The sequence below is a fragment of the Opisthocomus hoazin genome, chromosome 4, assembly GCF_030867145.1.
Source record: "Opisthocomus hoazin isolate bOpiHoa1 chromosome 4, bOpiHoa1.hap1, whole genome shotgun sequence".
Lineage (NCBI taxonomy): Eukaryota > Metazoa > Chordata > Aves > Opisthocomiformes > Opisthocomidae > Opisthocomus > Opisthocomus hoazin.
The window spans coordinates 27921925-27936624 of NC_134417.1; the positions used below are offsets into that span (position 1 = coordinate 27921925).

The 14700-nt window shown below is 43.9% G+C and overlaps 1 protein-coding gene across 4 annotated transcripts in view; it reads right to left on the minus strand.

Annotated features, from left to right (window-relative positions):
* Positions 1-540: 540 nt before the first annotated feature.
* The window catches only part of LEKR1 (leucine, glutamate and lysine rich 1), a 63285-nt gene continuing 49125 nt past the window's right edge, over positions 541-14700 (minus strand). Inside the window, exons 7-12 of one of the 4 annotated variants that reach the window (XM_075418417.1) lie at positions 14055-14132; positions 13578-13778; positions 11266-11329; positions 6626-6778; positions 4790-5089; positions 541-2086 (exon numbers count right to left, since the gene is read on the minus strand). In XM_075418417.1, the coding sequence (XP_075274532.1) occupies positions 1673-2086; positions 4790-5089; positions 6626-6778; positions 11266-11329; positions 13578-13778; positions 14055-14132 (1210 nt within the window). In that variant the 3' untranslated portion in view covers positions 541-1672. Of the gene's footprint in view, positions 2087-4789; positions 5090-6625; positions 6779-11265; positions 11360-13577; positions 13779-14054; positions 14133-14700 lie in introns of all 4 variants that reach the window. The other 3 variants (XM_075418416.1, XM_075418419.1, XM_075418418.1) reach the window with 3 other exon arrangements.

A 14700-nucleotide genomic window follows, 5' to 3' on the forward strand; every position in this document is an offset into this window, starting at 1 on the left:
AATGAATTTCCTGAGGCTTGTGTTCCATGGAATTGCTTTCACATCTTTGGCATTGCTCATTTTCAACATCTTTAAGATATATACGAGCATCTGAGCAAAGCCAGGAGGCCCTGCAGACGGCTCCCGTTCCTTCCCAGGTATCTCGGCTGCGCTGAAGACTCACCGTGGCCACTGGCCAATTAATCAGTCAATGCAGGGTTTGGGTTTGATCCCAACACACCCCAGCCAGCTGATTTCTGCGAGCGGTTTCTCTGAGGTCAGTGCAGAAGGGCGTCAGTTCAGGTCTGTTCAGCCTGCCAGGCGACTGCAGAGCACCTACACTGTCCTTGTGCAGATACCAGAATGACTTCTAGAATACTGATTTTTTTTGTTGCTTTTGGAATTTGTGATTAGAGGATTTTTGAGCTTCTGGCTAAACTCTGCTAACGCTGAAATCAGGTAAGGCTTACGGATGCTTGCAGCAGGAAGAGAGGCTGACTAAGACAACACGTGTTTTCAAATCCAGCTCCAGAGGCTAAATCTACAATGGGCATTTCTTCCACTCATTTTATTGAATAAAATGCATTCCCTGTTACACCACTGGATTCAAAAAAGCTTTTCTAATTTTCTTCAGCATTAAAGACATGGCCTACTGCCGTCATTCTGTCACATACAGGACTACCCCATCACCCGGACACAAGAAAGAGGTTCATGGTGCAATTATAAATGTATTTGGGTTTACAAGTGAAGTGACCTGTGAAGGAGCAACTCCACAACCGAGTGAAGAGCAAGCCCAGTCCCAAAATTTAAACAGGAGCAGGCAATTTCAGCCGTCCAGCTGTTCACGTGCATGCTCTGAGAGTCTCCAAAATGCTCCCCCTCCAACTCACCTCCCGTGAAGTTTCTGTCCACGTCGAGCTGACAGTCTCAGAAGACAAATCTTTCAAGAGAGTGACCCTCGGGGCTCTGGGGGCACCAGCAGGTCCACGTCTGGGACTTTTGCTACTCTGAAGCTAAAAATCATGCTTAACAGAAAGGCACTTTGCTGATGGAATCCAAGAGGCGACCATCTTTTGGACAGAAGGTATCAAGCCTTCAAGCCCTTGTTAGGACAGCGTGAAGACTGGCACACGAGGCAGGCTACGCCCCTGCCACTGGTTAGTCTACAGAGCGTCTGGATTTGACACGTTTTCATGCTGCATGAGATACACTCCAGAACTAGCGAGTCTTGCTGATCTAAGCATAATTCTTTGCCAATATAACACTACTGAATTAAATACCGGCAACCATCTGATTCTAACCAAACACATCATATTTTTACACCAGAAACAAGCAAGGAAGTTACATGGGAGAACACATAAAACAGGAAAATTCCAACAAAGTGGTTAGGGAAAACAGTATTTGAGATCAGCAATTATTTTAATTACGCCTATTGAAGATACGCTCCTCCTGGAGAAACTTTTTTTTCTTATTTACTCTTTTCATCTTGAAATGTAGATAGCATTTAATTACATTGATATGCAATGGACAACGAAACATTATTGGATCAAAAATTAAGTTAAACTTTTATCTATTTTAAGTTGCAGAAATGCGTGAATCGCATGGCTAGGATTTGACCCCAGGGGTCCGCAAGCGAACAGGCAGTTGATGCACTGCAATGGTTTCCCACGCGCCGTGTGTGCCTACGCGGCTGTCAGAGCTGACTCAGTTGTCTTCTCATAACCGCAGCGACCCTGCTCCTGCGCTCGTTCAGCGAAGCCGCCCTCCCTCTCGGAGGATGCGGCGGGGTCAGAGCGGCCAAGCCCACCCTGCCGTTGCTGTGACGCTGACTGGAGGTGGGTGCCTTCGCAGCTCTTGAAATACCAAACTGTCCGGAGAGATTGATTTCCTCCCCAGCGCCGGGGCTCGGGCGGCTTTTCTGCCCGTAATCAGCGAGTGGGGCAGCAGAGGAGGTTAGGCTGCCCTGAGTCAGGGAACACGGTGATAACGGGAAGTTTCCACTGAGCTTTTTTAGTTCCAGTACTTGTTCCCTGGCTTGAGTCAAAGCTGCAGTCAGCTCATAGCGTTCCTCACACTCTCTGCGCACTGTTTCCTGGAGAAGAGCATTCTGCAAACAGAAACAAACACTGGCTTTACAAAGTGCCATGAGTCAAGACCTGGGTGTACTCAGCTCCTCCGTCTTGAGGCGGGGGTGCCTGGAGGGTACTGATCCATACAACTCCTCCAAAGCTTCCCCGTCTTTTGGTTTCTCTGAAAGTCGCTCAAAGGACACACATCAGCGCTCACACACCCTTCATCCCCTCAGGAGACAGTGGAAAATCAGAGGTAAGTTATCAGAAGTCACTTCTCCTCCCCTGCCCATTCTCCAGCGTGGGGGAACCTGCGAATGCTGCTCTTGGAAAGGGAAAAGCAACGTCCAGAGGTTGCGCATTGCTGCGCCACTGCACTACGATGAGGTGTTCAGGAAGTTCTCCTCCTCTGTAGTTCAAATAATTCTGCAAGGATTTTTTTGTGAGGGCATTCTTTATTGATTATTATTTCCCAAAAATAATTATGACAAATGATTTTCAGTCACAAACTTTGTATTGTGACTACCAATACCTAAATGGTGGCTGGCACTGGGCCTTGAGCAGACAGCTGAAACTGTGTCAGTACTACAGAAGTCCCTAAGCTGGTGTATCACGCAGAACTTACTTGTGATGCTCATTTTCCCGGTTTCCAGCTGAAATAAAAATTAAATAAAACACAAGGGACAACATCACTAAATTGATTCAAAAGACAGAACTACTGAAAGTACTCGTACAAGGAGAAAACACCCACTTTGCTCTTCTTCTAAGCAAGCCATTGACACCAGGAGGTCCACGAGTAGGGAGGGGAAGCCACCACCAAGGCAGTCCCCAATTCGGAGAGTGGGGATCGAGTCAAACGGGGAACACCCTCAGGCACGCACAGCCTCACTGCCCCAACACAAACTCTTCTATGTGAACTTCTCTAGCACGAAAAGCATGAGCTGTATGCCGGGTCAGGTCACGCATCGCCCTGCGGCGAGGACAAACACTCACATTTGAAATTCTCTGTGTGAGTAAGACTGTGGGTGTATACAGGGAAGACAATGTGTAAGAAAGATCATCTCAACAGCACTGTTTTGATGTTTTTAAGAGCAAATACTGGTGTCAGAAAGGTCAGAGCACAGAAATGTGTTCCCACTAAAGTGGAAGGCAGCAAGCTCTGTTTAGCCAAGAAGAGGTTATTAAAATTATTACATTTTTGCATGTGTGCTCCCGTCAAAACTTCAAAAATCATGGTGAAATGAGAAGTCCTTTGTTGACCTATTTTTTTAGATTTTAAAATTTTACTTTGCTCAAAGCATCTGTAGTGCACGCAGAGTGGACTCACAGCAGTTCTGCTCAGGCCGTCTAACCTCTGCGCCAACTGCAGCGCAGGCGCTGCTGGAGAAGGAACATACTAGATGAAGAAGTGGGAGAGATGCAAACAGCCAAATTAATTTATCCTCTGAATACCTAACTCTGCAGACAACTTGATCAAGGTTAGGCATTACTTTCCCTGCCACTCAGGTGGTCACTGGTAGTCCATGAAATGATTTCAGAAGTGTTACCTGCAAATCTGAGAAAGTATCCTGGTGCGAAGGCTATCTGAAAACCAGTTTCCATTTTCAACCACTCTTATCTCCCCGTTTCCTAATATAATTCTATTGGAGGAGGAACTCTGCTTCAGAGTGGAGAAAACGAAGAACATAAGCAGAGCTGGTGGAATCTCACAATTCAGGGTAATAATGTCCCTCACTCCTCGGAAGCTCCTGACCAATACCTGAAGAGGGCAAGTCTTTCCAAGAGCCTTTCCCATAGCTACGGGACAGAACAACTGCCAACTTCCATTCTAATTTCATTAACAAGAGTGTTTCTGAACATTTTTCAAGGAAGAAATAAAGATCAACCCAAGCCCTAACTCATTTTGAAGAGTTTCATTTTCACTGTTTACCGATTTTTTTCTGCCCCTTAATTACTTTGGACATTCCAGCCTAATCTTATCTACAGTCCCTGACTTCACTGCTTGCACGTTTCTCAGAGCAGTACAGCTCGGTCTCCTCCCTTCCCACTCTATTTCAAACATTCAGCAAATGCTTGTTGTAAGAACAGCCATCAGTCAAACTTCTCTTCACATTTGATTAATTTTTATGCATTCCTGTGTCACCGTAGAAAGTGGATTTACCGGTGGGAGGTGGGCTACGTCCCCATTAGCACAGCAGGATGGACCTGCCTACTCCCACGCTGAAAGATGCAATCTCTGCCGCAGCAGCCACTCCGAACAGGGCTGTGTCCACTCTCATTCCTACTGACAGTATGAAGTTTTCTCTCTAAATTACTTCCAAAATGAGTAAGATTACTGGGAGGATTGCTACTGCCCGGCTCAAAGAATAAGAAATGTCCACATCTTCTACTTTGAAAGCCATGAGGAAGGCCTTATTGTCTACTCGTGTTTATATGGCATGATGTGAGGCTAGTGACTAAGCAACACATGTCTTGCAGGACCTGAAAAATACATATATTTCTAAAATAAACACTAGTTTAAGTGCTTGCTGAATTAAAAATTTCACATATTTTGTGACATATTGTATTTATGAAATTATGATGGACTGGTTTTATAAATCTTTTAATTTCAATGGTTTTTAAACCACAGGGTTTCAGACCCTGTACATAACAGGGTCTGAAATATAGATGCTTTGAACAATTTCAGAAATCACATGTCTTTAGGTAAAAATAGCAAGGCATTTCCTCGGTCATGTTCCTACCTCCTCTTGAACTTGACTCAAATTCTGAATCAGCTGTGTCTTCTCCTGGGTTAACATTTCCAGTTCATCTGACTTCTGTTTAATTTCTTTCCTCATATTATCCAGAAATGATTCATTATTGTTCTTTTCCATCGTGAGCTGAAATTCAAGTTCAGTAATCAGTCTTTTAAGGCTCTGAATTTCTTTTTCTTTATCTTCATCTTTCTCTGCAAGTTTGATCTGGGCATCTTGCAGCTTCTTTTCAAGAATTTCTGTCTCCATCCTTAAGCTGTTGGTGGCACTGGATATTAATCCTGGTATCTGCATTAGAACAGACAAAACTGCGTTAGTCTACATTCGGTGGAGATCGTTAGATATGCAGAATTAAGTACCAGACAAATGTTGACTTCAGGGAAAAAACATACCAATGCAAACATACATGTCCTCAGAGGCAAAATAAACCCACTTTGAATTTACACAATACCCTCAAAGGATATCAGAGAGCTGGAAATTAATCAAAATTCACTCAGAACAGAGAGGTTAATTAGTATGTCCAAGATCAAACAGAAGAATAGAGGTAAAACCAGGAAAACTACTGCTTCACCGCAAGTCGGTATTTCTTCAGAGTTTTAAAATCACAGTCAAATATTTGTAAAGTGAACTAAGCCAAACTGTTATTTTCAGCTCTTTAAAACGCTGTGTGCGATAATGAATTTTAAATAACAATATAATTTCATCAAATTTATTTGATTTTTCCAGAATTCTCAAGAAATGTGTCAAATCTTTTGAAAACTGTAGGTACAATTTTCAATTTCCATACAAAACTTCAAGAACTGTAGGTCTGCGTGGCTGGGAATTGCCAACTGCATGTGAGGCAACCACCCGTACAGGCAAGGAAACAGCTGACTGGCCACTGGGCCCTGCCTCATCGGTGCTGAATTCATCTGGGAAGGGAAAAAACAGCATGGATGGTTTTGTGACAACTTGTCGTAGTGTGAAAGAGTCTAAAGCTTTTGAAAAAAATCACAGAATCACAGAATCCCAGCATGGCAGGGCCCTCTGTGGGTCACCCAGCCCAACCCCCTGCCCAAGCAGGGTCACCCACAGCAGGCTGCACAGCACCGCGTCCAGGCGGGGCTGGAATATCTCCAGAGAAGGAGACTCCACAACCTCCCTGGGCAGCCTGGACCAGGGCTCCGTCACCCTCAGAGGGAAGAAGTTCTTCCTCGTGTTCAGCTGGAGCTTCCTCTGATTCAGTTTGTGCCCGTTGCCCCTTGTCCTGTCGCTGGGCACCACTGGAAGGAGTCTGGCCCCGTCCTCCTGACACCCACCCTGCAGATATTTAGAGGCATTTCTAAGGTCCCCTCGCAGCCTTCTCTTCTCCAGGCTGAAGAAGCCCAGCTCCCTCAGCCTTTCCTCGTAGGAGCGATGCTCCAGTCCTCTCACCATCCTCGTAGCCCTGCGCTGGACACTCTCCAGTAGCTCCTCATCTTTCTTGAAGTGGGGAGCCCAGCACTGGACAGAGTACTGCAGATGGGGCCTCACCAGGGCAGAGTAGAGGGGGAGGTCAGTTTGAAAATCATTAACAGCTACAGTCGATGGACATAGATGAACTCTGTGTAGAAAAAAGGCGAAAAAGGAAAGAACTTGCACACCATTTAACTTGGACTAGAGTAGTTACTTTTTAGCCTGTTCCATTTTAAAAGGAAAAAAAATGCCATATACTAAGGCTGAGAAAAAATATTGTATCATCAATGTACAGGACTATGCAGAAAGCAGATTTTATTCCTTCACATCCCATTTCTCAGCAGTTTACATTATCTACCGCCACAAACGCTTCTCTTGAGTGTCACACACCTTCTGCTGAAGCTCTTCGTGATCCCTCTGATATTTTGTAATCAGTTCTTGCTGTTTTTGTCTCTCAGTGTCTAGTTCCGCCCTCGCCTCTTCCTTGACTTTCAGAATCGCTTCTTTGTGTCGTGCTTCACCTTTAGCCAGACCAATTTCCATCTAGGGAACAAGCGGTTTTTAACGCTAGGTAGCAACTCATCTTCAAATATTTTTCACATTTCACACCGCCATAATGAAGCGATGTGAAATTTGGCAGGCTGAGACTCTGGGGGCTGAGCAAACACATCCGGCTGACTGCAACCGTTGGAGCCTAGCGAGGGAAAGCTCCTGCTCCCCGCGGGATCACGGAGGTTCGGACGGCTCCAGCTCGGCAGAGCATCCGGGCTGAGTCACCACCGGCAGCCCTGGGAAGACGCCTCAGCAGCCCCACGGTGTCTCAAGTGGTGCTGGATGTCTAAATTTAGGCAGCTGAACTTCATGCTAAATCACTATGAAAACACTAAATCACAAAACCCTTAGCTGGTTTTTAAAACAGATGATTATTTCGCTGGGAGCTTTTGCTCTGGAGGTAAAGCTCAGCTCTTTATTGTTTTCGAATGCAGCAAAATTATACATTTCACTGTAAATGACATCTACTCTGCCAAAAATAGGCCATAAGCTGCATATTAAAACATAAAGATGTTACCTCTTCCTGATGAAACCATTTTTTATTCGTGCCCTGCTGCCCAGCCTTGCCAGGGGCCCTGCTGCCCAGCAGCTTGCCATCTGTAATGTCTGTCCGTCCGCTTGCAGGGATCACCCTCAGTGACGCGTGCCCCATGCGTGCTGCCTTGTGGTTTCGAAGTGCAACGGACATTAGCAGCGCACCCCTATTTTCTCCTGTGTCCCCCTTCCCCTAAACCCGTCGTGAGTGCCAGAAACCGAGGGGAAGGAGCGGCTGGAGGGGTCTCCGCAGAAGGGGGTGCCGGGGCGGTGGGAGTGGCCGGGCTCCATGCTCCGGGGCAGCACGGAGCAGCCCCAGCCGCCCCGGCTCGGCTCAAGCCCTGCCGGCGGACAAGGGCTGCACCGGAGAGCGGAGCAAGGGAGGTGAAAGGGCGGCTGTTTCTGGGTAGAACATCCCAGTCCTCAAGGCATCTCACATATTTAATATTGTAAATTCAAATTTGGAAATTTGGCCGTCATTTCCTGAAAATGAAAGCCTGGATTCTGGAGGAAATACTGAAGGCTGTATGTGGAAAACTATTTTTCCCAAACCAGTATGCAAATATCATATTCCTGCAGGCTGAATTCTAATGGACTTAACTGTAGCACACTGAAAGAAATGAAAGGCACATTAAACACGCACAACACTAGCCTAATTACCTTAAATTATTAAAAGCAGAAGAGCCCAAAATGAGCTTAATTACAATTATCTAATTTCATACACTAATAGTGAGCAAAAGTATAACAAATCCTTCTAACTCTATTTGAAGAGAAGATAAACTGGAAATATTTTCATTATTTTTTAAATCAAAATATACCCAATTACACAGAATCACAGAATGTTAGGGGTTGGAAGGGACCTCTGTGGGTCATCTAGTCCAGCCCCCCAGGGTATTCTTCCATTATTCCATTCTGGGCACACAACAGGCACAAATCTCCCACCAAGGTTTAGCTTAAAACCAGTATATTCGTAAGATCCTCAAAGTAAACTATTATTATTCATATATTATTATTATTATTATTACTACTACTATTATTATTTGTAAGATCCTCAAAGTAAACTATTGTTATTATTGTTATTGTTATTATATCTTCCACATTATTACATACAGGAGTTAGGATTCTAATCACAGAAAAACATATTTATTAATTCTACATATTATTATTATAGAAGTAGATCACATGTTGGAGGCTACTTGATTATAAAGACTAAAAAAAAAATAAAAGCAGTATAAAAAAACGGAGCTCATTTTGAAGATCATACGAGCGTTTTTCACACTGAACACTTGAAGCTAATGAAGCTCATAACCAGCACAGGAAATAAAATGGCAGCTGATCTTCAAAGAAAGCATAATGGCTACTAATTGCTTTAAAACCACTTATGTGCCCCTCATTAACTAATATATTAAAAAATCAAAACCCAAATGTTTACATCAATCTTAAAATATTTTGTAAAAGAGGTTTTTTTGTTCCATTAAAACAATTTAAGGTTTACCTGTATTTTAAATAGAAAACTGGAACACTTTATACTTCTGGAATGGCACGCTGACCCAAGAAGAAGATAACTTTGTCACTTTGTCACATTTCTGATTCTTTCCTCTGATGAGAACCTTTTTAGAGCCCTTGCTGTTCACTGCATTTTAATGGCTCTGATACCAGAGCTGTAATCGCTCACTCTTATGAGTAGCGGTCTTTATCTTGCTTTAATGTCAGGTTGAACAACACATTGTGATTACGCAGACAGCGTGACCTCACTCTAAAATTAGATCCTGCGCCAGAGAGGTGAAGAAGTTTTCAAAGAAATGTAACTGATCTTAATTGCTAGTAGTCCAAAAATTTTCCTGAGACTAAATAAAGCTTTTCAGACATGTATCATGCACTGAACGAAGAAAGAAAAAGATAGTAATTTTAGTCACCAATTATGTAAGGCTTAAATCAGAGAAGCCAGAGTTATTGTTCAACACTATTTTCACTTTCTTCTTCACAAAATTTTTTTCCCTTTTAATTTCCTTTATCTAGCTTGGGGTCTTCTATCTAGCTTGGGGTCTTCTATCCAGCTTGGGGTTTTTTTGTGCTCATGTGAAATTCAAACCAAGTTCACATGCTCACAGTTGTTTGTGGTAAACAGCTTTCCAAATCCCACTGGAAGAGACTGGCAGCTGGACTCTCAAATCCCAGTTAAGAGTCTCCAGCTCAGAGTTTCACAGCATGACCCAGATCGACCAGAAAACGCAATCCGTCCCATGGCGCAGAGCCAAAGGTCCCGATTCCCGAAACTGCTGTTCTGCAGCGAGGCGGCTCAGAGCACACTGTGTGTGTGTATATACGTATCTCCATACGCTGTTGCATTGCCACACTCCATCCAGCTGTGCAATCAGCTAACAAACCTATCCAGTAAGAGCATACAGTGGGCATATACATATATTTTTTAAATCAGCTGAAAATATTTCTCCACAGAAGACCCCAAACCCAAATGCATACTAAAATACAACTAACAAATTACAACCTAACTTTGTAGGATGCAGTAGTAGCAACTAAAGACGCAGCCAGTGGTGGGAAACCCTTCTGCCAGGAAAACACCTGTTAACGGGAGTTTCTGCATGCGGAACAGCCCTGTGCGCTGTGTCCAGCACCGGCACGGCACGGTGCTTTGAGGGTGGGTGCGCAGCTGGGTGCGCTGCCCTGCATCCGAGAGGTTTATATCGTGTTGCATCCCACATCCACGGAGCAAGACTGGATTTAATCTCTTTCCCACTCTCTGTTTCCCAACCAAGCCAGTCACCCCCTGAATGCGGGGTGTCCTCTTGGCTGTAATTTAACCGTCCTTCTCATCTGTAACCTTTACTTCATGTCTTTTTTCCTTCGCTCCATTAAATAAAGGAAAAACAGGCACGTACAAAGGAGCATGCATGTATGGAAGGTGCATCACCCTCCCTCCCACCTTCCCCTTCCTCCTCACTGCGACAGGAACCATCATCCAGCTACCGCAAGAGCCTAGGTGGGAAGGTGTATGAAAGTGGCTTTGCAGGCTTTTCTAAGAGTTGATTAATAAAACAGCAAAAGATGGGACATATCACAGAATCACAGAATGTTTGGGGTTGGCAGGGCCCTCTGTGGGTCACCCAGCCCAACCCCCTGCCCAAGCAGGGTCACCCACAGCAGGCTGCACAGCACCGCGTCCAGGCGGGGCTGGAATCTCTCCAGAGAAGGAGACTCCACAACCTCCCTGGGCAGCCTGTTCCAGGGCTCCGTCACCCTCAGAGGGAAGAAGTTCTTCCTCGTGTTCAGCTGGAACTTCCTCTGCTTCAGTTTGTGCCCGTTGTCCTGTCTCTGGGCACTACTGGAAAGAGTCTGGCCCTGTGCTCCTGACACCCACTCTGCAGATATTTAGAGGCATTTCTAAGGTCCCCTCGCAGCCTTCTCTTCTCCAGGCTGAACAAGCCCAGCTCCCTCAGCCTCTCCTCATAGGAGAGATGCTCCAGTCCCCTCATCATCCTGGTAGCCCTCCGCTGGACTCTCTCCAGTAGCTCCTCACCTTTCTTGAACTGGGGAGCCCAGAACTGGACACGGTACTCCAGATAGGGCAAAACGGAGCTTGGAAGATCAGAGGTGCAGTGGGCTCCGTCCTGCTCCTCGCACCCAGACTTTTCAGGGACCACAGTCCTAACGCAGGCCCTTTGCAAATCCCCTGAAACCTAGGAAGTGCAGATCAAACCTGAACATCTGTCAGGTCTGTAAACGCTCGTACTAACCACCACCTGCATTCAGTCCCAGCCTATATAGAGAGGTCACCCATTCAAACCTCTTGCACAAAGAATCCTATCGACATGTTCGCACTTGAGGAGATAGGTATCTGGCTTACTCTACTCATTTGTGACAGCTGACTACAACTGAAAAAAAAAAAGAAGAAATCGAAAGGGTGCCAACTGCATGTCCAGTATTACCTTCTCCCTCCAGTTATCTTCATTCCGCATCTTCTGCCTTAAAGTTTCCTGCAGCTGCTCTGTTCTGTTTTGATGAGAAATCAGCATTAACTCCCTAGAAACCAGAAAAACTCACATGTAAATATGTGCTCGGCCCGACTGGTGCTATGCCATTTCCCTGCTATTAAGTCCTTTGTGGCAAAGGCTCGTCACAGAATCACAGAATCACAGAATAGTAGGGGTTGGAAGGGACCTCTGTGGGTCATCTAGTCCAACCCTCCTGCCGAAGCAGGGTCACCTACAGCAGGCTGCACAGGACCTTGTCCAGGCGGGTCTTGAATATCTCCAGAGAAGGAGACTCCACAACCTCCCTGGGCAGCCTGTTCCAGGGCTCCATCACCCTCAGAGGGAAGAAGTTCTTCCTCCTGTTCAGACGGAACTTCCTGTGCCTCAGTTTGTGCCCATTGCCCCTTGTCCTGTCACTGGGCACCACTGAAAAGAGCTTGGCCCCATCCTCCTGACACCCACCCTTCAGATATTTGTATGCATTTCTAAGGTCCCCTCGCAGCCTTCTCTTCTTCAGGCTGAACAAGCCCAGTTCTTTTCCTCTTTGTTTGGTGTTCTGTGCAATAAGCCCAGCAATCCTGCCTGGAGCCTGGAGGCACAGCAGTAATCACTACTTTGCATTTGCATAATGCCATCACATGCTTTATGAATTTTATGTTTTAAAGAACATACTATATATGTGTTTCTTTCACACACACATATTTAAACCTCAAATATTTTTTAGTATTTCTCAAGTCAAATTTTGAAGAACACGGAATAACTGTTAAAATATTTAAACCAGAAACTGCTGTATTTAATGAACTCTGAATATTACTATCATTCATCAAAAAATTCTAATAGGTTTTGAATTAATTATTATTACTATTATTAGCGTTGCTGTTTGTTATGTGAGGCTTGTAGAGCAAGAGCCCTAGAGAGTTCAAATTCTTGTAACTTCGATTATTAGCAATGTACCACCTGGAACAACTTGTGTATCTGGGGGTTTAAGTAGAAGGGAAATATTCTTATATTAACATGTAATATCTTTTCATGCAGGTACTAAAGTACAGGGAACACTCAAACCCTTTAAATATGCAAATAGCTTAATGCCTCTTGGTGTACACCGCTCTCTGAAAACGCTTATCTTCTCCAAAAGCCACTTTTCCGAGTACCCTTTCCATTGTACATAGATCAAACAAACACTGTACTGCCGTGTCTGAGGTAGGGGACAGCACTTTCTGCTTTGCTAACAGATGACAAGCTAATTTATCAGTAACTGAAAATTTACTAACAAGACACTTTTAAACTGTAAAAATAAATCTGTGGTTGTTAGGAATAAAACTGGATATGCAGATTACACTCAAAGCAATTTAAAAAAAATGTGAATTTAGGCTGACAAGTGCAGAAGCCGAAAACAAAGGCACTCAAATTAGGTACTGTTCCGGGAAAGACAGTCCTGGGAAGCTCAGTGCTTTATTTTCCACATCTGAAAGGTGATTACAGGGAAAGCGGCAGCTTCGTTGATATTTGAGAACCTTCAAAATACGACTAGACTGGTGGGAAGCTGTTCATACACTTCACCCAATACTAGACCATACCCAATAACTTGGCATATTGTAACATTTATGGCATTGTTATGGTTTGCAAGTTGCTAATAACATAAGTTACAAGAATTTAAACTCTCCAGGGCTTTCGCTCTACAAGCCTCACGTAACAAATAGCAGCTACAACAACTGCAATAAATGGGTGTTTTGATTAAGGTGGAGCTGAAACCTAGGACTGCAAAGCAAGGATTTTTTTTCTCCTTTTTTGTTTCCCCCACTCCCAGAGGCTTTTTTCTTTTTTTCTTTTTCATTCAGGTTTCGTCTACACTGTAATAATTTTTAAAAATCCATCCAATGAACTCCAAAATGTCAGGATATGAGCTCAGGGCAGCCAAGGCTTTTTGAGTTTTGCCCTACAAGCAGGAGATGAGCGAGGGCAGTGGCAGGGCAGGACTGTCCTGAGCACACAGGCAGGGCAGCGACTTCAGAACACAGAGCAGGTCTCTCCCAGTCTGCTCAGTGCCACGGCCACACTCCTTGTTCTGCTACCTCTCCTCCCGCAACCCGACCAGCACAGACCAGCCCTGGTGCTTTACCGAAACTATTTGTCCTTTCGGTAACAGCGAGAGCGGCTTCAAATCCGGCAGAGGAGGAGTGTTTTATTTCTAACAGATCTCTAAAAAGACAACCTAGGCTGCGCTTACAGTCACGGGAGATGACCCGCGGTGACTCAGCTCCGCTTACCTTTCTTGTTTCAGCATCGCCACCTCTTCCTCTGTGTGGCTAAGCAGAGCTTTCAGCGCTTCCAGTTCGCTTTCCGATCGACCGGTTCTTCTTTTTAGATCATCTTTCCTTTCTTTCTCAGCCACCTCTTCCTGTAAATGTTTGCATAATTGTTGGCAAATTAGAAGAGATTCCTCCTTTTCCTTGAGCTCTTTCATCAGTCTACAGATGAAATTAAAAAGTATCAGCATCATAGTTACTATATCCTTATTTACAGACATATACTAAATAGACAAATTATTTGTGCCTGGAAAATAAAATAGTAGAGAAAAAGCTGTATATTCCTTATGAAGTTAAATCTAGCGACATGAAGACAAAAACAGAAACCGAAACCAGAAAACAGCTATTGTATAAAAGCTGCATTAAAACCATACAATAAATTCTTTGCTCTCACTGCTCAGAAATCTACATGTTATGACACATAATTTCAGCATTTACCTTGACTCAGAAATTCCATTTTCGTATTTCATTTTTTTCAGTTCATTCTGACAGACATCAAGTTCCGTTGATTTCACCCTAAGAAAATGTTTAAAAAAAAACCAAGTGTATATGACCAAGGAGATGACAGCCTTTACTCATGCTGTGACCTGAACATCAGGTTTATTGACATGTTATCTGCTTGCATTTTCTATTCTAGTTATAGCAGCAGACAACCAGAAGTTCTGCCAGTTCTCGCTAACTTTTTTACGTACTTGGAAGTTACACTTCCAGTGTCATCTCAGCCCAGCCTAGGATCACAACAAGTTTAATGCTGCGAACAAGAAAGTGAGACCTTGCAACACTGATGAAAGCTTCAAGTCAGGTATGAATAAAAATGAGCAAATAACAATTTAGTAGGTAAGAGGGCTGGAAACTTTGCAGGCTTCTTGTCATTATGTCATCATTTCGCCAATTAATAACCATGGTTAAGCTTCATATTTACATTTAAACAGATACAGAATATGTTATTTTATTAAATTGTACCCATATTACACTGAAATTTTAATATTACATTTGGAAACCCTTTACTGTTTGTTTAACCGTGTTCATGAAATTTCTTTCATACTCAATACTTGTATTATCATTAAAATACTTTGTTGCTAAG